General features: G+C 40.9%; 1 protein-coding gene across 4 annotated transcripts in view; it reads right to left on the bottom strand.

Moving 5' to 3' along the window:
• Nucleotides 1-27,108, bottom strand: part of snx25 (sorting nexin 25) — a 277,191-nt gene that overhangs the window by 142,776 nt on the left and 107,307 nt on the right. For all 4 annotated transcript variants that reach the window (XM_073048142.1, XM_073048141.1, XM_073048143.1 and 1 more), the window contains exons 5-6: nucleotides 12,534-12,709; nucleotides 2,514-2,700 (exon numbers count right to left, since the gene is read on the bottom strand). In XM_073048142.1, the coding sequence (XP_072904243.1) occupies nucleotides 2,514-2,700; nucleotides 12,534-12,709 (363 nt within the window). The remainder of the gene's footprint in view (nucleotides 1-2,513; nucleotides 2,701-12,533; nucleotides 12,710-27,108) is intronic.

Raw genomic sequence — 27,108 nt, 5'->3', positions numbered from 1 at the left:
CCAAATATTTCCACCATGCCTCACAAGGAGCAACTGCTTTTCAAATGTAAAAATGTATTTGATATTGGCAGTTAAGTCTCTTCACTTGGTTTTACAAAATCAAAGAATGTTATGACAGCCAATCCAATAAAGTATCCAAGTCTCAATCATCAAACATGCACATTATGTCACTTCAATAGTTTGTCCAATTTTTTTTAAATGCAGCAAGTGCTTCTATTCCCCATCATCTTTTCAGGTAATTCATTCTAAGGGCCAAGTATCTCTCAGATGAGCCATATTTTGTGTTATTCTATACCCTTTAATAACTTATCTCGATGCAAAGACAAGCAAGTCCTTCCTTCTGAGAGCCTCAATTTTGTGCAAGTCATTTGAATCCCTCCACAAATTTTTTTGTTCCAAAGAAAACAACTTCAGGTCACCAGGGGTGGTATGGACTATTCCTGCTTGTGTTTTTATGTTTTTATGCTTATTCAGCAATACCAAGTTCTTTGTGCCACCTTTATGTCTAACTACTTAGTTCTTGAGTACTTTATAACAGCCTAAAACGTTCCATTTCACTCGCTTTCACGGCCAATTTTTGTACCATCTGTAAACTGAATCCAGTTTTATTTCATACTTTTACACTACAGGCATCATTCTCACAAACACTTTAAATTTCAGACACCATGCCATGCCCAAACTTAAACCATATTTGTTTTAAATGTATTGAGATACAGTGCAGAGAATGGTCCTTCACCCAGCAATCCCCCAATTTAATCCCAGCCTAATCATGGGACAATTTATAATGACCAATTAACCTAATTGACCGTGGGAGAAAAGTAGGGAACCTGGAGGAAAACCACACGGTCAGGGAGAGAATGTATAAACACCTTAACAAGCAGTGGCAGGAATTGAACCTGGGTCATTGGCACTGTAAAATGTGGTGCTGACCACTACGCTACCATGCCATCCCGTATGCAGCGTGCAGTTCAGCAGTATGTGGAAACAGACCTGTTTCACACTCGGGTTCAGCTTTCACAAATGAAGAGCTGCAGAGTAGTGTTTCTTCTTAAAGTACAACTGCCTTGAGCGAGACAGAGTGAGCAGCGAGTGCAATGGCCTAGATTCAATTCTGACTTCCAGTGCTGTCTGTGTGGAGTATGCACGTTCTCGTTGGGTATCCCCTGGGTGCTCCAGTTTCCCATCCCATCCCCATGACTGGCAGGTTGGAAGGTTAATTGGCCACTGTAACTAGCCCCAGGTGTGCAGGTGAGTGATGGAACCTGGAACGGAGATGCTGAAAATTAAGTGGGATTAGTGTAAATGAGGAATTTGATATCCAGCATGGATTGGGAAGACCAAAGGGTCCATTTCCATGCTATATGACTAAGAAAATTAGATTGTGTCCTAATTATGCTTGCAAGTAAGCTGGTTGTGCAGTAGTTCAAGTTCCACTATAACTTATTTCAATGGTGTAAATGCTGAATATTTCATTCAGCAAAAGCAATGAAACCCAATTGATATTGTTTCTGTTTAAATATAAAGGAGGACTCACAGCTACATTTGCTGTATTTAAGCGTGGCAAATGTGCAATTTTAGAAATACAGCAGAAAATAAACATACTATAAAACACAAGCAATTTGAGTAAGTGTCCAGTGTTCTGCCTGAAGTAATTCAATTTCAAATAAAAATTCATTTAAGTACTTACATTTCTGGTGTGTTAAAAATTGTAAAATGTAGCTGCTAATGCTTCATTGCACCTGAGGTACCATGTACCCAAAACTGGAGGATATGCTCAAAGCATTCTTGGAAAAAAAAAGTAGCACCCTCATGAACACTTGGGAATCTCTGTCGCACAAACGGAGCATTCAGACTGGCAGAAAGAACTTCAGCTTCTTGCACTGGAAGCCCTTTACAAACTGAGGAAGGACCACACCAGCTCACAGACACCATCATTCTGCCACGTCAGAAATTCACCATCCTACTTGCAGAAGTCTGGTTCCCCCACTGGCCTCATCAATCACCTCAGAACACACAAAAGCAGAGTAGAGGCAAGTCACCCACAATCCCGAGGACTGCTCATAAAAAAGATGCCAAAAATGAACCAATTCAAAATTCTCCTAACCAAAACCATGAGCAGAATTGATCTACAGCCATGCTGGCTTTAGGTCAGGAGTGATTCAGTCCATTCAGATCATGAACTGGTACAGAGGTTCACAGTAATCACAACCTTATGTGTATCACACCAAAGTTACTTACAGTATGCTTTTATTTTCTCTATAGTTGCCTGTTCAGCCATTTTCTCACAGATTGCACTGATATCAAATAAATGGAAATCGGACGTCAATGGAACTCCACATTTAACATTTTTTTTTGTATTTGTACAATATACTTCACAATACTCAAAATCTTAAGAAAGAAATCAGGTGCAGAGTCATGAAGGAGTTTAAAACCTCGGTAAAGCTAGTAGTCACAAAGTGACCCTAATTACAGCCAAACGGCGGTTGTTGCCAACATGGAAAGGTTATTATTACCTCAGCTGCTTTAAAAATTCCACATCACAGCTGCCGTTGATAAGTTTGATGAACTCCTCATAGGAAGGGGCATAAGTGTAGGCCTTCTTGTGGTGTTCATTCACTTGCTCCCTGCGTTCCATCTGGGTTAGCAGCATTCGATTAATGTAGTCAGGGTCACTTAGCAGTTCTACCATTGGTTTCAGTACTGTGAACAATAAACTCAAGTTTAGAATGGAGGCAGTCCTAAACACAGCTCTAAATCGATTTCCAATTTGATACGTACTCAAAAAGGGAAGGTTTTCTCATTTTTATCAATTATGACTAAAGAACATGAAATAGCTTTTGTTTCCATATCCCCTCCCAGAAAGGCGTGAATTTCACAAGAAATGAAAAAGAAGAAATGGCATATGTTGGAAATCTGAAATAAGAACCAGAAAATGCTGGGAACATTTCCAACATTTATTTGAATTTGACCAGCACTGTCAGCCTGGCTGTAGCAGAGGCAAACAAAGGGTCAGAGTCTGCAGCCAATGGCCTGAAGTTTCCACTTAAATCTACAGTGGTTTCAGTGGAATTTGCCTAATATGGTTGCAAGTAAAAAAACTCATTTAAGCTTTTGTGATTTTTTTTGCATTCACTTGCAAAGAAAAACATGTTGAAAACAAGGCCTTAAGTCTTAGATGGTTCTGATTAAAGTTTTTTTTAAACTTGAAACATCATTTTATTTCTCTTTTCACAGATGCTGCTTGGCCTTCTGAGTATCAGAAACATACAACACATAGAGAAAATACAGTACAATACAGGCTCTTCAGCCCACAAAGCTGTGCCGAACATGTCCCTACCTTATTTCCAGCATTTTGACCAAACTATAAATAATTTTAAAATCAGGTTACACAAAGTAATTGGAACGAAATTAACTTGTAATGTTTATTGTTTAGTATAAACTCATTTACTTCTTATATTGATCAAACTTGATTAAGTTTCCATTCAAATACATCAAAGCATATTTAAAAGGATGCTTTTATAAAATAAGTTGCAAAATGCTGTCTGCGTAGAGGGCTAGTGTATTAATGATAAGTAAAACTTAAGGAAAAAAATCTATTTCCAAGTTGTAAAAATGAAGTTTTAATTGAGAAAATGATCCTGAATTTGTTAACTGCTAAAATGTTTAGGTCTCAGTATTTTATAAACATGTTCATATTCATTATAAAATCCAAAATAATGAAAACATGAACCAAATAACTGAAAAGCAAAAACTGATTGATGGGCTTTGAGGGGGAGGAGAGGCAAGAGGGGAAGAGTGAAAAGGAGGAAACGTGTCCACATTACTCATCTTTCTTCACACACTAGAGTAAGCAATTTCAAGGTCCTGTGTGTCAATATCTCTAAGGATCTAACCTGGACCCAACATATCGAAGCAGCCATAAATAAGGCACGGTGGTGGCTATATTTCATTTGGAGTTTGAGGAGGTTTAGTACATCATCTAAAACACTCAAAAATTTCTACAGACGTACCGTGGAGATCATTCCAACTGGCTGCATCTCCCACTGGTATGGTGGGGGTGGGTGGGGGTGAGAGGAGAGGAGACGCTACTGTACAGGATCAAAGTAAGCTGAAGAGAGTTGTAAACTTAGTCAGCTTCATCATGGGCACTACAGTATATACAGCATCTTCAAGAAGCAATGCCTCAAAAAGGCAGCACCCATCATAGGACTGCCATCACCCAGGTCATGACTTGTTCTCATTGCTACCACCAGGAATGAAGTATGGGAGCCAGAAGGCACACACTCAATGTTCAGGAATAGCTTTTTCCCCTCTGACATCTGAATTCTGAATGGACATTGAGCCCATGAACACAACCTTGCTTCTACTAGTAAATTAACACTATACCTCTGCTCTGTCTGCTTCAAGATTTATTATGTCATTACATTGATCGCAGGCATTTAGTCAAAGCCTTTTTCATATTTATTTTGAAAACAAACTAAGCTTTATCCAGGTTGAAAATGTCTAAGCAATTTGCAACCAATTAATTCCATGCATGTTGAGGGGAAAACTAATGGAGGGAAAATGATGGGACCCATTACAAAAGATATAATAAAGAAGATTTGGAAAAGAGTGACAGAACTTGTCAATGCCAGCATAGACAATCTGCTGGAGTTGTCTACTGTGTCCAGTGCTCCTGATGAGGCCTCAGCTTCATTGTCAGACCCGTCATAAATTGGGGGATTGCTTCAACGAGCACCTCTGTCCCATCACCAAAATCAAGACTTCCCAGTGGCCAAACATTTTAATTCTCATTCCGACATGTCGGTCCATGATCTCCTCTTGTGTCACGATGAGGCCACCCTCAGTGTGGAGGTGCAATAGCTTATATTCCATCTAAGTAGCCTCCAACGTGATGGCATAAATATCGTTTCACCTTCCAGTTAAAAAAAAATCCCTTTCCCTTTCTTCTATTTCCCATTCTGGCTTCTTAACTCTTCTCATCTGCCCATCACCTCCGCCTGGTCCCCTCCTTCCTCCCATTCTCTGAGAGTCCACTCTGCTTCCCCTCCAACCATTTGTCTTTCCTACCTACCTGGCTTCATTTGTCTAACTATCCTCCTGCCCTTTCCCCACCTTTTTGTTCTGGTGTCTTCCCCCTTCCTTTCCAGTCCTGAAGGAGGATCCTGGCCTGAAACATCAACTGTCCATTGATTCATCGATGCTGCCCGACCTGCTGAGTTTCTCCAGCATTTTGTGTGCGTTGCTATAGATCCAAGAATTTTCTAAGGGTTCTAACTAAAGTGGACAGAGATGAACCAATGGATGTGGGACATATGGTCTTTCAGAAGGTTTCAACAAGCTCCCATATGATATATTAGTGTACAAAATTACAGCATATTAAATGTACAGGCATGGACAGAGTAATTGTTCATAAACAGGAAACTGTAGTAATATAGCAAATACGAGGAAATCTGCTGATGCTGGAAATTGAAGCAACACACACAAAATGCTGGTGGAACACAGCAGGCCAGGCAGCATCTATAGGAAGAAGCACTGTCAACGTTTCGGGCCGGGACCCTTTGTCAGGACTCAGTAGTAATATGTAGTAAACTGTAGTAATATGTCTCCTTTGTCAATTGGCACACAGTGACTAACGGGGCACCACAGAGTTCAGTGGTTAGACCACAACTATTCACAATATACTAAATATTTAATCAAGGGGATAAATTGGATACTTCCAAGTATGTGAATGCATAACGTTGGATAAAACACAAAGTCTAAAGAGAATGCAGAGGCTCTGGAGTCTAGACTGCTTTTGACAGGCTGACTTAATAGGTGTATGCATTGCAGATGCAGTGTAATGTGGACAGATATGAAGTTATCTACTTTTGTGGCACAAGCAGAAAGACAAATTATTTGATAGAATAGATTAGGATAGGTGAAGGGTAATGAGACCTAGATATTCCAGTACACTAGTCAGTGAAAATGAAACTAATTATGCAGAAACAGCAGGCAATTAAAGTGACAAACTGCATGTTCGTCTTTATAGTGAAAGGACGAAAGAGGACTTTGATGAGACCACACCTTGTGTAGTGTGGGCAGGTTAGACTTTCTTATTCAAGGACGGACGTACATGCTGTAGAATGTAATTTTAAAAGATTGATTGCTGGGATGAAGGAATTAGATTAGGCCAATTGTGAGTTTAGGGAGTCTCTGTACATCGTTCTTGTGAAATGCATGGGTTTTCCCCACATGCTCTAGTTCCCTCCCACAGTCCAAAGAAATACCAGGTAGGTTACTTGGCCCTTGTAAATTGTCCTGTGATTAGGTTAAGGTAAAAATCAGTACTGTGGGGTTGCTGGGGTGGCATGGCTGGAAGGGCTGGAGGGGCCTACTCCACACTGCGTCACTAAATACTGTAAATAAATAGATAAATAAATATCCTACAATTAATAGGACAATCTTTCTGGCCATCTTCAGACACTCCAATTGGAGGAAGTCACAGATTTAAACAGACGTGCAATAAAGTCCACTATCATCGTTAGACTTCATGTGCAGTACTACAGTGAAACTCAGTCTTCCCGGTAGAACTATACAAAAGAATCAACCATCAGGTTACACAAGGCAAAGGATCCAATTCACTTCAGCGGGAATAATCAATCCACGGAATACAAATCAAAGGGCAGATATTTTCTTTAAAATAAGCATTTTAATCAATTTTAATTAAGTTTGTATTAAATTATTTACTTTTAAATAATTTACATCAATGTGAATGTTAAAGACATATAAAAACCATTTAAGCAATTATAAGCTTTGACAAAAGCAACAGCCAATCACGGCATTCAGAGGTCAGGGTCTGGGCATCACACTGCCACCATCCACAAGGATGTAGGCAGCCCACCTGGGATAGGTGCAAGCAAGTAGACATGGGGAGCAGGCAACTAGTCTGAACAATGTGTCAAGTCAAGCTCACTAAACTGATGACAGCCAGAACATTCTTATTTGTAATGTTAAAAGCTGCATTTTATTGATAAACTTTTACAATTCAGTTAAGAATTGCGTTGCTGCGACACAGAAGAACTAAATCAGGTCAAATCCTCAACATCCTATAGTAAATAAGGATTAGAGCTAATCCAGGATCACAGGTATGTCATACCCTTCAGTGTTTCTCAAGGCACTGTTTTCATCTCATCCTGAGAACCATGCTTAATTCCATATATTGGTATGTGTACACTCCTGACCACCCTCTGCAGTAATGCTAACCTACTCTGTCTCAAAGTGGCATGCCACTTTATTCTCCACCTCACCTGGTGCTGCAGTAGGCAACTTTTTTTTCCCTTCCCTTCAAATATCAAGGATTGCAAACACCAAGAACTAATTCCACTTATCTCTCCTGACCACCCCCACCTTACTTTCCACTAACCATAACTCTTTACTTTCAGTATACTGTCAAAGTTTCTTGTCTCTAATCCCAAATGATCAGTTCTCAGCAAAGGCCTCAGCTTCATTCTCCTATTTCCCCACCTTAATGAATTCCAAGCACAGCATGACATCATACTCTTCCCCACTACCTCGGTCTCCACATCCAATCCCTTGCCTGAAAGAGTGGAAGAAGAATTCAATGTCATGTTGTATTTGGAATTTATTAAGGTAGGGAGATAGGAATTTTTCCTTCACCCAAGGCTGATGACTTTTGCCTGTCTCCAGAATTCCTAATTGACCAAGACATCTCAACTCCCTGGCCACTTGCACGATTCAAATCTAGTCATTGCTATTTACTGATGGAACACCAGTCCCCTTGACCACCCTTCAATGCTCTTCACCACCTTCAGTGCTCTGCTCACCAAGGACAAACACTGACATTGTCTTCAAAGCCATTGACAAAAATTTTTCTGTTGTGGTCTGACAAATTAATTTCTATCTCTAACTGATCTCTAACACATCCTTATAACTTCCTCTGAACAAAACCTCTGAGGCTTGTAGTGTCTCAGCACTTCACAGCTTGCTTCTACCTCCTGCCCAATATCCACAAGTAGAATTGTCCATGCACACCCATTGTTTCAGCCTGCTTTTGCACCACTAAACATACCTCTTCCAACTTCAACTCCATCCTTCCTCCACTGGTCCAGTTCCTACCCACTTGCATTTGTGAACCTTGTGATGTCCCCCGAACCTAAAGTTTTCATTTCCCTGGTCCCAACTGCTTCATCTTTACCATGGATAAACATTCGCTATACACATCCATCCCATACTATAAAGCACTCCTCTTTTTTTTCCCTTTGTACAGCCAAAATGCCAAATGGTTTCCTTCCACCAACTCATCCTCCTGGTAAAATTCATTCTCACACTGAACAACTTCTCCTTCAATTCCTCTAACTTTCTTCATGCTGAAGACTGGCTATGTAAAAAATCACAAGCATCAAGCAACATACGTCCTTTCATGGGGTGAGTGGAACAGACTGCATTTCAGTCCTACAAGACCCATTTCTCTGATATACAATGAGCATATTGGTACTTCTTCCTGCACTCAGACCTAGCTCATAAATTTTGCTGCCATCCTGCTTCAAGTGCTCCTTCCCAGATTCTTCCCTTCCCTTTCAGATCACTTTCTCCACCTTAGAAGAAGGGTGAGTGATAAACATTAGTTACAAACATACAGGATTCCCACCATTATCTCAACTTGTAAAAATCCATTCCATTCTATTTCCCTTTCCATGTATGCTGCTGGGTATCTCCAGAAATTGCCGTTCTATTTCATATTTCTATTCTTTGATTTTTTTCTTCCAAGGAACAACACTGAAGAGTTTTGGGTTATTCAATTATACTTATGTAGAGTAACAGAAGTGAAAACCAAAGAACATGAGGCTGAATGTCCCCATTGGGCAGTTGACTGACAAAGTGGCACAATTTGAGGTCAAGCGGATCAGGAAATCCTATCCATTTTCATCTGAAAATTTATCTTGCTCATATACCCTTCACTCAATGGACATTCCAACAGAGTATCCAAGATTCAAGATTGTTTAATGTCATTTCCAGTACAGAACAAAATAGTCCTTACTCCACACAAATAAAACACAAGATAAGGAGCATAATAATAATAAAAGACAATAAATATAAATAAGATAGCTTACATACTGTACATTGAAATGAGCAAACGAGTCCAGCCAGTGGACTTGGACAATGATGATTTCAAAAAATCTGTCTGATTGGTTATGCAGTTTCACTCAATTTTCTTAGTATTCATCTCTGAAATACCTTCTGGAGCAAAGAACTTCATGCAATTACTGTCTTTATATGTGGTACACACTTGGGTTTTGCCCACAGTTCCAGAAGATATTGGAAGCAGAAGAACAGGAATCAAAGAATGAACATAACAGAGCCTGAATCAGAATCTGGGAAGCAAGGTCATTTGAGTGATAAAGTTATCTCACCCTATTTTAAATTAAGCAATATTATTAATATTCTTCCTCTCAAAAGCAGTTTAGGGCCTCAAGTATTGCTGTTGAAGCAAAATATGCTATGTAGCTATCCAGTGCTTTATCTAACATGGGCCTAGAAAGATAAAAAGTTCAAAAAAATTCTAATTGTAAAATTCTTTACATTGAAAAAAATGAGGCATTATACAACTATTTCCTTCTTAAGTGTAGCTAGGGAATAAAATTGAAAAACATTCAAAATAATTTTGCATTCCAGGTGTGAAGACCCATTGATAAACAAACAAAACCCGCCAATACAGGAACGGAGCACTGAGCAAAATTAAGATTGAAAAGAAATTATCCATTCTGGAATAAAATGCAGTGGTGCCCTGACCAAGCTGGACAAAAGAAACAACTCTATGGCATTACATACTAACCATCCAATTTTTAACAAAAATACTTAAAACAGATTTGTGAAAGTAATTCAAAAGAACAGAGCGATCTACAGAGGAGGCAGGGATCTGAAGAAGAAGGAGGGCTCCTACCACTGCAAAACAAAACTGAAGTAGGTTTCTCAAAATGTTTCCCCAATTTTCAAAACCATAATTCAAATAGTTCTTTTATACATTTAGGCAAGTGAAATGTTACATGAAGCACACATTGATTCTGAATATACTCCCCAAAATAATTACTTTCAATTCCAATGAACTCCCATAAATAGCCTGAACAGAGGTGTTACCACTGTTGCAGGATAGAGTGCCCACCTATCCATCTACTTATTGACACATAAAGGCAGGAATTCCCTAGCAACTTTACTAAAACTTAACTGCAGATTAGCCTTAAGGATTTTATATTAAGTTTTTTATTTGCTCCTCCACTCTTCAATTATCTATTTCAAATAAAGCCATCACTTTAGACAGAAGTGATTTATTATTCTTTTTGGATTCCAGACCTAACCAATTCCCCTCTACCACCACTCTCCTCCGTCTAGCGGAATTAGTTCTTACTCTCAATAATTTCTCCTTTGGCTACTCCTGCCTCACTGAACTCACTTCTGCATACCTTAACACTACCTTATCCCCCCTTTTTCAATCCCTTCCCACCTATGTTCGTGACACTTCTCATGCTTTGAATTTTTTCAAATGATTTTAACTTCCCTGGCCCCCACTGCCTTATTTTCATCATGGACGAACAGTCCCTATATACCTCCATCCCCCACCAGGACCGTCTCAAAGCTCTCCGCTTCTTTTTGGATTCCAGACCTAACCAATTCCCCTCTACCACCACTCTCCTCCGTCTAGCGGAATTAGTTCTTACTCTCAATAATTTCTCCTTTGGCTCCTCCCACTTCCTCCAAACCAAGGGTGTAGCCATGGGCACCCGCATGGGTCCCAGTTATGCCTGCCTTTTTGTTGGCTTTGTAGAACAGTCCATGTTCCAACTCTATACGGGTATCCGTCCTCCTCTTCTCCTTCACTACATCGACGACTGCATTGGCGCTGCCTCTTGCACGCATGCTGAGCTTGTTGACTTCATTAACTTTGCCTCCAACTTTCACCCTGCCTTCAAATTTACCTGGTCCATTTTCGACACCTCCCTCCCCTGTCTTGATCTTTCTGTCTCCATCTCTGGAAACGGCCTATCTACTGATATCTACTATAAGCCTACAGACTCTCACAGCTACCTGGACTATTCCTCTTCCCACCCTGTCTCTTGCAAAAATGTTATCCCCTTCTCACAATTCCTCCATCTCCGCCGCATCTGCTCTCAGGATGAGGCTTTTCATTCCAGGATGAAGGAGATGTCTTCCTTTTTTAAACAAAGGGGCTTTCCTTCTTTCACCATCAACTCTGTTCTCAAACATATCTCTCCCATTTCCTGCACATCTGCCCTCACCCCATCCGCCCACCACCCCACTCAGGATAGGGTTCCCCTTGTCCTCACCTACCACCCCACCAGCCTCCAGGTCCAATGTATAATTCTCCGTAACTTCTGCCACCTCCAACGGGATCCCACTACCAAGCACATCTTTCACTCCCCCCATCTTTCAGCTTTCCACAGGGATCGCTCCCTACATGACTCCCTTGTCCACTCGTCCCCCCCAATCCCTTCCCACCGATCTCCCTCCCGGCACTTTTCCTTGTAAGCGGAACAGTGCTACACCTGCCCTTACACTTCCTCCCTCACCACCATTCAGGGCCCCAGACAGTCCTTCCAGGTGAGGCGACACTTCACCTGTGAGTCAGCTGGTGTGGTATAATGCGTACGGTGCTCCCGGTGTGGCCTTTTATATATTGGTGAGACCCGACGCAGACTGGGAGACCGTTTCGCTGAACACCTGCACTCGGTCCACCAGAGAAAGCAGGATCTCCCAGTGGCCACACGTTTTAATTCCACGTCCCATTCCTATTCTGATATGTCTATCCATGCCCTCCTCTACTGTCAAGATGAATCCACACTCAGGTTGGAGGAACAACACCTTATATACTGGCTGGGTAGCCTCCAACCTGATGGCATGAACATTGACTTCTCTAACTTCCATTAATGCCCCTCCTCCCCTTCTTACCCCATCCCTGACATAATTCTTGACATATTTAGTTGTTTGCTTTTATTCTCTCTCTCTCTCTCTGCCCATCACTCTGCCTGTTCTCCATCTCCCTCTGGTGCTCCCCCCCTCCCCCTTTCTTTCTCTCGAGGCCTCCCATCCCATGAACCTTTCGCTTCTCCAGCTCTGTATCCCTTTCGCCAATCACCATTCCAGCTCGTAGCCTCATCCCACCCACTCCAGTCTTCTCCTATCATTTAGCATTTCCCCCTGCCCCCACTACTTTCAAATCTCTTAGTATCTCTCCTTTCAGTTAGTCCTAACGAAGGGTCTCGGCCCAAAACGTCGACAGTGCTTCTCCCTATAGATGCTGCCTGGCCTGCTGTGTTCCACCAGCATTTTATGTGTATTGTTTGAATTCCCAGTATCTGCAGATTTCCTCATGTTTGATTTATTAGTGATTTATTTTTAGTTCAAACTTTAAAACATCAGGAAAGATAGTGAAGTGAGGGATGATCACATAGACTTTAAACATCGTGGTAACTGCTTGTTGATGTATGCAGCCCCAATTTCAAAGGACACACACTTACCTTTCATGGCTAATATTTCAGCAAGGACAATCCGCAGGCTGCGGGAGGAGACATCTTTTGACGTTAAGAGGCAAAGCACTAGAACCCGTGAGCACTTTCGCAGGAATTGGTCCTCATCCTTAAAACTCTTCAAGCATGGATGTAGGGGAAAGGGTTTTGGTTGCTGCTCCTCTTGCCTAAAAGAAATCAGGCAACATCAAACATTGAAGCATATTTCACACATGAGGAATATTGCTCATTTATTATTTTGCTTTTAATAAAGCCCTTCCAGAGATACTCATCATGCCTGCAAATTTTATTAGTATGAAGTTTTTTTTTAATTAGTGGGAATATCAACCTGCAATACAGCCAGTGCTTGTATTAAGAGGCTGACACAAAGGGAAAACTGCATGCAATGCAGGAGACCTGTATTGGAGAGTGAAGTAATTCTGTATTATTTAACAACCATGTAAAACACTCTGCAACAAATAGACAACAAGAAATTCAGAAATTTTAGGTACGCAAATAGGTTCTTCAGCCCACTCTGTCATGATTTCAAATGGATCGCAGAGTTACACTGTAATACTGTACAAAAATAGGCGCTTTGGCCTAACTAGCCCATGCCGACCACAGCATCTTCCCTACTAGTCATGGTTGCCCACATTAGGCCTAAAACCCTCCAAGCTCCTCCCCCTCCTTGTACCTATCCATGAGTCTCTTAAAATGATGCAATCATACCCACTTTGACCACTTCCTCTGGAAGCTCATTCCAAGTTGTCAGTAGCATCTGAATGAAGAAGTTACCGCTCAGGTCTCTTCAAGTCTCTTCCCTCTTATCTTGTATCTGTGCCCTCTAGTTTTAAACTCACCAACCCTGGGGAAAACAGTATGACCATCTACCTAATCCATACCTTCATGATTTTATAATCTTCTATGAGGTCACTCTTCATTCTCCTGTGCTCCATGAACTAAAGATCCAGCATAGCTAACATCTCCCTATAACCTAGGCCTTCCTCGAGTCCAGGCAGCATCCTCATAAATCGCTTCTGTACCTACCTGACAATGATTTTCCTGTAACAGGGTGACCAAAACATACACAATACTTCAAGTCCAGCCTCACCAGCAACTTAGATACTGCAACATAACGCTCCTTCTCCTAAACTCTATGCCCAGACTGTTGAAGGCCAGCATACGACACACCTTCTTCATCATCCTGCTTATTTTTGTGGCTACTTACAGCATACTCGACATTTGTACTCCCAGGTTCTTGTATTCCACCACACATCAGTGTCCCAAACAAGAGAAAATCTGCAGATGCTGGAAATCCGAGCAACACACACAAAATGCTGGAGGAGCTCAGCAGGCCAGGCAGCATCTATGGGAAAAAAGTACAGTCGATGTTTTGGCCCAAAACGTTGACTGTACTTTCTCCCCCATACATGCTGCCTGGCCTGCTGAGCTCCTCCAGCATTTTGTGTGTGTTGCACATCAGTGCTCTGCCACTCACAGTCAGTTGTAGCCAGGTTTGACTGTCAGAAAAATGCAATACGTCAGACTTATCCGAGTTGAAATCCATTTGCTACTGCTCAGTCCATCACCCTAGCTCATCAAGATCTTTTTGCAATTCAGTGTTATCTGCTTCACTATCAACTAGACCCTTTAGTTTAGTATCATCAACAAACTTGCTAATCATGCCAAGTACATTGATCCAAATCATTTACATATATAATGAATAACAGAGCTCAGAACACTGACCTCTAGGGCACCCCGCCAGTTACAGGCATCCAGTCAGAGAACTGGCCTTCACCCAGCACCCTCTGCTTGCTATGATTAAGGCAATTCTCAATTCACCTCACTACGTCCTCCTGAATCCTACAGGTTCTAACCTTCCAGACAAGCCTGCCAACGGAACCTCTGCTTGCTATGATTAAGGCAATTCTCAATTCATCTCACTACATCCTCCTGAATCCTACAGGTTCTAACCTTCCAGACAAGCCTGCCAACGGAACTTTGTCAAAGACCTTACTAAAGTTCCCATGGACAACGTTCATTGTTCTACCCTCATCCACCCCCTCAGTTACCTCTGAGAAACTCCAAACGGCTTCCCACCGTGGCCTTGACTGTCCAGATCATGCTATCCTTGCCACACATCTTGAACAATGGAGCAACATTAGCCTACTTCCAGACTTCAGGAATTTTGCCAGTGCTAACAATGGAGCAAATTTCTACAAGGGCCTCTATGATTGCATTCCTAGTTTCCATAAAGCTCTGGGGATTTGCCCACCTTAATGCGCTTCAAGGCAGCAAATACTTCCTTTCTCATAATATACATATGACCCAAACCTTCCCTATTTATTATCCTCATTTCTACGGCATCCATGATATTCTCCTTAGTAAACACACAGGAGAAACAGATTTTTTTAAAATCTCATCCGTCTCCTACAGCTCCACGCATATGCAATCTGATATCCTTTAAGAGGATCTAGTTTCTCCCTAATCACCTTTTTACTGTTAATAATACTGAAGAACCTCTTGAGATTATTTTTAATCTTGCCTGCTTCTTTTTACCCTCCTGATTTCCCTCTTAAGCCTAGTCTAAAACTTTGTATATTCATGTGCGACATACGCTTCCCCTTTATTCTCTTCCTAGAGCCTTGATATCCCGCTACCCTTCACCCTAACAGGAACATACTGCCCCCGGACTCTCAATATGACCCTTTTAAAAACCTCACACTTGCTAGCTGCTCCGTTGCCCTGAACAGAACATTATGGTTAAACTGTACCTGAAATTCCATTTGTAATACAAATAAACCCTATATAAAACTTTTGCTTTAGTGCCAAATGTCAGGGAGTTTTGTGCTGTTGATTTTCACTTAATATTCAGGGCTTGACCCAGTTCAAGTCCTGGAGAGCAGTTCAAATAAACTAATTTAAAATATTATGTTTCAAGGAACAATAGTTCGAATCTACATTTAAAATTATATTTCTTTTTTAATGCAGTTGAATTGAAGTAAAGGGTTTCTTAAATACGAAATAAATTTTAAGCAATACGTTATATTCTAGTTTCAGATACAAATTAGTCATGATCAAACTTGAAGGGCAGAATGGCCTAATTTGCTCCTATGTCTTATGCTTTTATTTCCAGAACTATAATTAAACTACTCTCTCTCACAAAGATTTATGCCTCTGCTTTTTCACTTTATGAACCGGGGGAACTGGCCCTTATTGAGATTTCAAGCAAAGTGTCACTGAAGACTTGGTAAATAATTTCATATGTAAAGAAAGTGAGTTCAGCAAAAAGGCTTTGAAAGCAATTTCTGAGTAGATAACAAAATCACAAGAAATAACAAAGAATCAGTACAAGACAGATTATTTAATTTCATATGCACATCTATGTTCAAGGCTGAACCTCTCAGCCTTTTTGCGATCTCTCTTAAAAACGTGAAAGACCTTATTTAATATCATGTTTCCATCATCTTGATAAATCCTTGCTGGAGTGCCGATATCCTTGGTGAGCAGTTTATTTATTTAGAGATACAGAATGGAACAGGCCATTCTGGCACAATGAGCTGCAGCACCCAACAACCCCCCAACTTAATCCTAGCCTAATCACAGGACAAGCTACCATGAGCAATTAATCCACTAACCATTTGGAATGTGGGAGGAAACCCGCATGTTTATGGGATGGACATACAAATTCCTTACACACAACGTCAGCAATTGAACTCCAAGTTTTGACGCTCCGAGCTGTAATAATGTTGTGCTAGTTGCTACACTGCCATGGTGCCCAGTTACAACAAGCTGCACTAAATATATTCAATAATTAAATCACACTATGAAGAGAAAGTGCAAATGTACTCTTGATAGAAGAGGGATTACTGGAGAAAATTAACTGATATAATTTTGTATCTTAAGTGATTTACATGGATCAGTATTCTTCACTAACTGCCTACATTTATATCACAGCTCAACAAAAGTTTGCAGATTGAAGAGGTCTATTGTAAATTTAAAGTCCTATAAAGGTTTTATATAATACAGAAACTGTGGCAGCTAATTGGCACATGGGAAACAAACAACAATGAGATAATAACTATATAAGGAAAATCATACAGCATCACCATCAATACCATTTACCAGCACTTCATCCGTAGCCTTCAATGGCTTGGTGCATCAGGTGCTCATCCAAATAAATGTTACCTGCATGTACCCATTGACAAAATGTGTTTCAAATTCAACCATCCTCAAATCACCTTTAAACTTCCTACACTTCACCCTGAAACCTCTGAACTTGGCCACCTCTGTGATGTGGAAAATCTTCCCACTCTCCACCCGATCTATACCTTTCTTAGCTTCCTTTATTCCAAGAAAACCAAACTTAACCAAACTAGTCTCTCCTCATAACTGAAACATTACATCCCAAGGAACATTCTGATAAATCTTTTATCTGTGCTCTCCAATGCAATCACCTCTTTCCTATTATGACCAGAAACGTACACAATACTCCAATGGTCAATGTTTCACGAGTCTGTACCATGAACTACAAACTCTTATATTCAATGCCTGACTAATGAAAGCAGCCATCCCTCCTCTACCACCATATCAATCTGTGCTACCACCTGTTAGGATCTATGGATAGGCATAAAGGTCCTTCTATTTCTCAGTACCTCTGTGGCTCCAGCATTTGATATTTATGTCCTACCTACTGAATATTGAAAGGTCCAGATGGAGGAGACATGGAGAGGATGTTTCCAATAGAGGGAGAGTCCAGGAGGTGGCGGCTGAGCCTCAAAATAAAAGGAAATCTCTTTAGAACGGGGGGTGGGGGGGGGGGGAAGTCAGCTCAGGGCTAATAACCTGACTGGTAAAACAAAACTGATACAGAAAATGAAGAATCCTTCTACATCTGAGTACAATGGTATTCCTGAGTCTCTGCCTGAGACTTGCATGACTGAAAGTAGTGAAAACCGAGGGGTTTATATTCGTCTAGTTGTGTTTTTACTAATTATTCTACACATGCCTGTACGTGTGAGGATTGGGCCTCTAAACCACGGTATCGCCCATGAGGCCTCAGGACCGGTCGAGAGATGATCTCAGTGAGCTGGGAAATCTGGACTATATACATGAGTATTCTACATCTATTGGCCGGCTGATGGCATAGAGGCATCAGCGCCGGACTTCAGAGCAAAGGCTCATGAGTTTGAATCCAGCTGGCTCCCTTGCATACTTTCCATCCGTGTTGGGTTGAGCGTCGAGCTAGCAACTTGGCCTTGTAAAAACAAGAAAGCCTGCTAAAAAAAAATGCTGTCACGACGGTGTCCCGATGACTCCACGGAGTTAAGGGCTTTCTTCTTCTATTCTGCATCTATTATGTGCTTGTATATATAAGAATTGGGGAGTGTTGAGACTCTTTTAATTCTATAATGTGTTCTTGTATGTGACTGTTAGTAATGCGTTTTAGCACCTTGACCCAGTGCTGGATTAACCTAGTAGCAAAAGTAGCATATGCTACGGGCCCCACACTAAATGCTTGCAGGCTGCAATTGGTATCTCACCTTATTCTCTGTTGTACGCTGTTGTTTTCATGTTGGGGGAGCTGCATGGTATGTGTGTGCAGGCGTGTGTTGGCTCCTTGCTGTGTTGTGGTGACCTTGGTGCTATCTCCCACGCTCCTAAGCTGCTGCAGCATGCGCTGTTACACCGCTGGAGGGTGCGACACCGCAGTGAGCCTGCGACAAGGGATGTGCGACTCAACAATTTTATGGGACCCAGTTCATGATTCCTCATCTTTTTCCTGATTTTAGGTAGTCCGAACCAGCTCAGGAACATACAAGATTGGATTAGACTGTGAGTTTCAACCTGTATTTCCCAATTGAAATGGATTTCGATAAGCAACTAAACAGATAATTTTCAGAACACTATTCCTAGTTGATTGTTGAGTGCATGTGATCTACATGTGCTCATAGCCACAACAGTCACATAAATTTGTTATTGTTCATTAGTTTTTGTTGATACCGCTACTTAGCTTTTGTAACATAAACTATTTGTTTTTAAATGCATATTTCATTAATTTTTTTTTCCATTGCAGATAGCAATGAGCAATAGGGCCAGAGATATTGGATGTTATTATGCTTCTGGAAGTGCAAAACGTAAAGTGAAGGAAGAAAAAGAAAGAAGAGACCAACTTGTGTTATCAAAAACACACAAGCTGACAGAATATTTTGATGTTCATGGAGATGGTGATGGTGCTATAATGGCTGAAGCTGGAAATATAGGAACAACTAGTACTAGTGCGACAGAAGGCACGATACAGCAACAGCCAGCATCCATTGAATGCGAAAGAACAAGTGTAAAGAACAAGTACTCTAGTGACATTGGTGAATGGCTAAACAATCTAGATGATTGTGATCGTGAATATTGGATAGCCAAGGAAAGTGATGAATGTCAACATGCTGAGAGTGACGTCTCTTCATCCATGTGATTGTATGACAATGAAAATAAACCTTGGCACTGTCAGAAGTCTTATTTTACAAATGCTCATAAACCTACAAACAAGCAACATGCAAGAAATTGGTTATTCAGACAGCAAAGGAAGCCTATTCTGTTTCCCATGCAAGGTTATGACTTCAGGATGTTCATCGAAGTTTAGTGAAGAGGGGTTTAATGACTTGAAAAATGCAAGCAATCTATTACGTCGACATGAAGAATGATCCTCACATAGACAAGCTTTAATTTCACTGTCGATGCGCAAAAACAAAGCTAAACGTGTCGATTCCTACCTTGTAAAAGAAATGGAGACTGAACAAAAGTATTGACGCACACTTCTAGAGTGAATAATTGAAGGTGTAAAGTTTTTAGCAGAATGAGGTTTGTGGTAGTGATGAAACTCTTGGCTCTCTTCATAATGGAAATTACTTGGGGTTGTTAGAATTACTGGCCAAGTTTGACCCTTTTCTGGCAGAGCATATAAATGCTCACGCAAACAAAGGAAGGGGACATAAATCATACCTATCTAAAACAACATGTGAGGAATTCATCAATCTGATTGGATCCAGCATACTGGATCACATTATCAGTGAAATGAAGAAATACAATTATTATTCTGTTTCATTGGATTCTACTCCAGATATATCTAATGTGGATCAGCTGACTTTGACTGTGCGCTATGTCATCAGTTACAGTCGCTTACACTTGAAGAGATCGTAAAGAGGTCATCAAATCTTATTAAATCATATCTGGAAGAAAGTCTTGATGAAGAATTTGTGTAGTTTACTGAACTGTTGAAAATTGATCTTGCTTTTCATATTGGCGCCAAACAAGACCTTGTAGTTACAGTTGTTCCGTTCAATAACTGACAACTCTTTGGAGTCATGCTTTCCAAATGTAGAAAATACCTTGCACATCTATTTGTCACTCATGGTGACCAACTGCAGTGGAGAATGCTCATTTTCAAAACTGAAAAGGATTAAAACTGAATTAAGGAGCACCATGGGTCAAAACAGATTGAACAATCTCACTCTAATGAGCAATGAACATGAACTCTGCATGAAATAAGACATTTCCAGTATCATCAACAAATTTGCTCATGCGAAATCCAGAAAACTTTTAAATTGTAGTTTTGTTACTTTTGACATTTGAAATTGATACCTACATGTACCGGGTAATTAATACTATTACTGAAGTGTCAGACATTTGTCGTATTATCTGGCTGTATAGCAAATTAAAAAATGAATTACTTTACTATGCAAGTAAATAATTCATGTTTTAATACTTATACGCAATTTTAAAATTTAGGGCCCCTTTATAACATATGCTACAGGCCCCGCACTAGCTTAATCTGGCCCTGCCTTGACCCATAGTAATGCTGTCTCATTTGGCTGTATTCATGAATATTCAAGTATGATTGAATGACAATTAAACTTGAATTAAATTGAAAACTATTGACACGATGAAGAAGATGGAGGACCTTCATTGCTTCCCTAAAGTAAGTAAAGTTAAGTTCTTGCTCCTGGGATTAGAGAGACAAAATTACTCTTGAATATTGGACTATTTTATGTCATGGATGGAAACTACTTAGATCAGCACATTATCCTGCACCAAATAAAAAAAGTTAAGTTAAATGGAACAAAGAAAGGAAGTCATGAGAGCAAGAGCAATAGGGATCTATGAGAAACTGTCTGAGATAGGCAACATCTGCATCCTCTTCAGCTCCAAAATAGCCTCTCATTTCCACAGCTTTCGTAATAAATAAATCAATCAATTAAATAATTTGTCTCAGTGGCCCTCAGGCTTACATTGGCTTAAATCAATTATTTCACAAGTGATTTTTTTCTTCCAGGCTATCTTTGCTCAAAACATGTGGATACTTTATATCAGGACAACAGGGACATTTCTACACAGCTCCTCACAGTGAACTCTCTTACTGTGCATTGCATAATAAATCTCTACTGTTTTAAAGGTGCGATGCTAAGAATACCACCATCCTAAGCGGCAATAGAACTGGGCAGAGTTGACACGACTTTATGAAAAGAAAGTAATGTTTGACAAAACAGTTTGAGAATGGTTACTTGAAGTTCTAACGACCAGAATAGATAAGGGAGTAACGAGTGAATGTACTTGCACTTGTGGGAGGCATGGAAGCAGAGGTGGGTTGCACACCAGCGTAGTGACTAGCATAATACTTTACAGTGTCAAAAATCAGAATATTGGGGTTCAATTCCCACCACTGTCTGCAAGGGGTGTGTATGTCTTGCCAGAGACCATTCCTGTTCCCTCCCACATTCCGAAGACATACAGGATACAGGCTAGTAAGTTGTGGGTATGCTATGTTGGCATGGCAGTCATGGCAAGACTTGCAGGCTGCCCCCAGCATATCCTCAGACTGTGTCGGTTGCTGACACAAATGACAATTTCAATGTATGTTTCGATGGACATGTGACAAAGTTAATCTTTAATCTTTTCTTTACTGATAAGGTTCTGCACACCAACTTCTTAAACAAAATTTGAGCCTGTGAAATTGGGGTTAATATGTTGGTGTGTTCACTGAGGATTGTTTTCCTGGAAAACAAATGTAACACAAAAGTGATTTTTGGATTAGGAGGCTACCCAGTCCATACTCTAGTAAGATGTCAGAAATCTCTCCAAAAGTTAACATGCAGGTTCAGCATGCAATTAGAACAAACCAAACAGAAGCTGAAGTTGACTATTGGGTCTCTTATTTCTGCTCCCATCAACAAGATCGTGTTTAGCCTTTACCTGAGTGCTACTTTCTGGCACTAACTCAGCATCTGTTGATTCATTTGATAACTGAAGACTCATCATTTACTGTCTTGAACACAGTTAATGACTGGACCTCTTTTGCCCTCCTCAGTACAGATTTCCAAAGGACCACTACCCTCATATTTATTTTTATCTTTCACCTGAATATCCAACCCTTTATTTCATCCATCTAATCCTGGACATCACAGCCATGAAAAACATCATTCCCATAACTACCCTACAAAACCAGTTAAGGATAGTATATGTATGAATGAGTTCACTTCTGTTTTTCCCAATGACTCAAACATATACATCCAGTTTACTTAACTTCTCCTGGTACAACAAACCAACATCCAACAACCAAATTAATTTGGTGAACTCTCTATAGCAAGATTGTCCTTTCTTGAGCAATAAGACCTGACTTGAAAACAGTCTTCAAAATAATATCTCACCAGGACTCAATAATCAGAAAGGCAAAATGGCTGCTATTCTTTATTAGAAGAGGGTTTGAGTAGAGAAGTAAAAGACAACATGATATAATTAGGCAGACCAATTTGTAGGCTGTGAAATTTATCCTGCAAGGATAGATTAAGCAAATTGAGTTTAGAAGAATGTAAAATTGCATTGAAACAAAGAAAATTCACATAAGTGCCTACAATCAAGGATCACAGTCCTAGTTTAGGGAAGGTTTGTCCAGGAATAAGATTAAATATCTTCATCTGGGGTACTGATTCTTATAATTTTCTACCAAAAAAGGGCAGTGGAGGCTCAGTAACCAAGTACATTCAAGAGCAGATTGATCGATTCCTTCAACATCCAAAAAAACTATCAACTGATATCTGCTTATTGCAGGAAGTCTTTTCCAATGTAAAAGGTCAACCATAATCTAACTGAATAACAGAGAAGGGACCGTTACCAAATAACCTACTCCAAGTTTGATTCCCCAAGTCCTCATGGGGATAGTACAAAATGAATTGCAGCATCTCACTGAGACTTCTTTGGCAGTGTTTCCCAAACTCATGACTTCTGCTCCTGGGAAAGAGTGTGGTATTAGGCATACGCGAACACTTTTAGCTGTAGTTCTTTTCCAAGTTACGCACCAGGACGATTAGTAAATGTCTCATCATTCCTTTATCAATCTATATGCTAGAGACTTCTGTTCAGAGTTTGGGAATAACTTTGAAGAAGCTTAGATTTTCTCTTCAGTGTGAGTTCAGTGAGTTCCTCTCTCACTGCTCCCCCCCTCATGCTTCACCCATGTACTCAAGCAGACTTGCACTTATCACCTGCCAGTTCTACTCCTTCCCCACCTCCCTGCCCACAACTTCTTATACTGGCTGCTACGCACTTCCTTTTCAATCCTGATGAAGTGCCTGGGCCTGAAATGTGGACTGCTTATTCCCCTCCATAGATGCTGCCTGACTTGCTGAATTCCTCCAGCATTTTGTGCATCTGCTCAAGATTAACAGCACCTGCAGAATCTCTTGAAAACAGTAGCTTTTTATAAAGCATTAACAAACTACCACCTTCTTAAGGGAGAATTAGGGGTTTTGCCATTGATACCCCCGTTCCACTAATGCAGGTTTCAAAATGTTTGCAGTGAAGAGGGAAGTGGGCAAACATAATTTTTTGAAGAAAACCAGATACAACCAACAGGAATTAGAATGAGAATTTCTTCAATGCATTGTCACAATGCATAAGTGGCCTTTTTGAAATTAGACCATAGTTCATAGGAGCAGTCAGGCCATTCAGCCCATCAAGTCTGCTCCACCGTGACTTATTTATTATCTCTCTCATCCCCATGCTCCTGCATTCTCTCAATAACCTTTAACACATTTACAAATTAAGAACCTATTAACCTCTGTTTTAAATATACCCAATGACTTTGCCTCCAAGACCGTCTGTAGCAATGAATTCCACCACCTTCTGGCTAAAGAAATTCCTCATTACTGTTCTAAAGGGACTTACTTGTATTCTGAGGCTATGTTCTTTGTTCCTAGACTCTCCCACTATAGGAAACATCTTCACATGTCCAACCTTTATTCATCTTTTCAATATTCGATAGGTTTCAATGAGATCCCCAGAGGCATCAAATGCTACCCACTTCCTTTTCAATCCTGATGAAGTGCCTGGGCCTGAAATGTGGACTGTTTATTCCCCTCCATAGATGCTGCCTGACTTGCTGAATTCCTCCAGCATTTTGTGCATCGTTAACTCTTTCATTCCCAGGATCATTCTTGTGGACCTCCTCTGGACCCTCTCCAATGCCAGCACATCCTTCCTTACTTAGGTAAATAGCCTCAAAGCCACTCAGCCCAATCATTTCTTCATTGTTGCTGGTGACCTCAATCATGCTAACTTAAAAACTATCCTGCCAAAGTTCTAGCAGCATGTCAACTTTACACCCAGAGGAGAGAATACATTATAGCAACATTCATAGAGCCTACAAGGCTGTCCCTCTCCCACCCCCGTCTCCCTGCACCCTCACCTCAGATACTCACACCACGTATCTATTTTGCTAATCCCTGCATACAGATCACTGATTAAACAGGCCAAACCAGTTTACAGGGAGATCAGGACCTGGCCAGAGGGTTCCACCTCAGCACTGCAGTCTGTTTTGAAAGCACGGACTAGAGTATATTCAGGGAGGTGGCTATCAATCATTCATCAATTCACGTCAAGGCCGTGGGTATACTTAAGGGGGAAGTTGGTCGTTTCTTGATTGGTCAGGTCATCAAAGGGATATGGTAAGAAGGCAGGTGTATGGGGTTGAGTGGGATCCAGGATCAGCCATGATGGAATGGCAGAGTAGACTTGACAGGCTGAATGGCCTAATTATGCTCCCAAGTCTCATGGTCAAAATTAATGAATATGCAGGATCAGTGACATAGGAAAATGCATTGAGGTCGTTACGGTGATTAAACATTACACTACCAGGGTAAACCAGAAACCATGGCTGACCGCAGATGATCGCACACTGCTCAGGGAACAGGACACTACCCTCAGATTGGCAGATAAGATGTCTCTAAGGTCAGCAAGAGCCATGCCCTCCCGTGCCATCAGGCAGGCAAAACAAGAGTACTCACAGAAACTTCAGACACCTTTGCATTACTAGGGACACATGGCACTTGTTGCAAGGTATACACACCATTACAGATTACAAGTATACCTTGCGTGTCAACAACAGCGACTCCTCTCTTCCGAATAGGTCGAATACCTTTAATGCATTTGACACCATGAATGATGTGACATTGAGGGAAGTCTCCTCTCCTCCTGAGGAACAGGCACTCTGTCTGGCTGCAACTGAGCTGAGGAGGATCCTAGCCAGGGTAAACCCACACAAAGCTGTGGGGCCAGGAAAGATACTTGGTCAGGTCTGAGGGACTGTGTGGCCAACCTAACAGAGGTGTTAGCCCATATCTTTAATATCTCTTTGCAACAGTCCACTATCCATGCAGGCTTCAAGGCAGCCACCATCATTCTGGTGCCCAGATGAGTGACAGTAACTGGCTTAAACATTTACTGTCCAGTGGCACTGACTTCAACAATGATGAAGTGCTTTGAGTGACTGATAATGGATCATATAAAACCTCATCTTCCAGCTACATCAGACCTTCTCCAGTTCACCTACCATTCAAATCGGTGAACAAATGATACCATAGCCATGACCTTCCACTCTGTCCTGTCCCACCTAGAAAACAATGCCGCAAACACCAGGATGTTATTCATTTCCCTCAGTTTGGCACTTAACACAATCATCCCTCAGAGGCTGATGGGTAAACTGTCCTCTGTCCACTGCCAGATCCAAGTCAAACTGCATCATCAAGTTTGCTGGTGGCTGGCCTCATCGGCAAACAATGATGAGTTGGCAGGCGGAGAGGAGGTGGAGAGGTTTGTCAAATAATGTGAGAACAACAACCTGAAACTCAACAAGGGCAAGACAAGAGACATAATTATGGACTTCAGGAAGGTGCAAGTCAACCACTCTCCATTGCATATCACCCTGCCATGGATAGGGTGAAGATCACAAAGGTTCCTTGGTGTGTATATAATGGATGATCTAACCTGGACCCAAACACCATCTACTTTTTCTGATGAGACTGAGGCATGCAAGGCTCCTCTCCCCCATTCTCACAACGTTCGACAGGAGCACCTTCAAGAGTGTCCCCTCTAGCTGCATCATTGTATAGTATGGAAACCGCAAGGCATCAGACAGCAAGCCTCTATAGAGGACAGTAAAAAACTGCCAAGAGGATCATCGGGGCCTCTCTCTAACCTCCCCCCCACCCCACTTTTACTAAGGCAGTCCGAAGCACTGTTGAGGATCCCTACTACCCATCTCATAATCACTTTCAGCCACTACAGTCAGGAAGTGGGTACAGGAGAATCAGGACTAGAGCTGCCAGGAGGGTAACAGCTTCTTCCTTGAGGCTGCGAGACTAATGAATACCCTGCCACCACTGAGGTCTTGTCACAAGGGCAGTGAGCTGTTTAATGTTTACCAGCGTTGCATACTACCCACATTGACTGACATTTTATTAGCTTATTTGTGATAATATTTTGTTTTATGTGCTGTGTGTGATACATTCTGTGGGTGCCCCCTGGTCTAGGGGAATGTTGTTTCATTTGATTATGTATATGTATAGTCAGATGACAACGCATTTGAACTTGAACACTGCTCACAATACTCCAAGTGCAGTCTGACCAATATCTTATAAAGCCTCAGCATTACATCCTTGTTTTTTATATTCTAGTCCTCTCGAAATGAACGTGAACATTGCATTTGCCTCTTTTACCACCAATATCTGGTCTAGAAATTCAATGTACAAAAAAATTAACCAGACTCATCTTTTGGGACAAGTGATAAGGACAAATTTCTGCAATTATAATTCTGTGAAGGAACACATGGATAGGTATTATTTGGATATTTGAATCGTTTCCAGAATTTTTATTCAGCTCTCCTTTACATTTCTTTCCAATGCTCTTCCCCACCAACAAACACACAATCAGTGAACTAAGCACATTCTTTGGAAAATTTGGTTAAGTCTCTACTTGAGGGTGCCATTAAGTTATTTGTATCAGATTATGATTTCTGAGTTTAGAGGGAACCTGGGAATGACTAATAAGTAAATAAGAGATTGTTTTAACAATCTATTTGTAAAGAGCAAACATACAACAAATGTTGCAATTAAACTTAGCTCTGTGAGGGTTGACTTGAGGCAAGATACGTGTAACTTCATTACACCCTGGTGTATTTGACAGTAATCTGAATCTCAATTGGATCAGTACAATTGCTCTCAGCTCAGTAAGACAAGAGTGATATAAAACTAGATTCTTGTTC

This window comes from Hemitrygon akajei, chromosome 6 (assembly GCF_048418815.1).
Source record: "Hemitrygon akajei chromosome 6, sHemAka1.3, whole genome shotgun sequence".
Lineage (NCBI taxonomy): Eukaryota > Metazoa > Chordata > Chondrichthyes > Myliobatiformes > Dasyatidae > Hemitrygon > Hemitrygon akajei.
The sequence above is the reverse complement of the archived record's forward strand: the minus strand, read 5'-3'. Positions and strand labels throughout refer to the sequence as shown.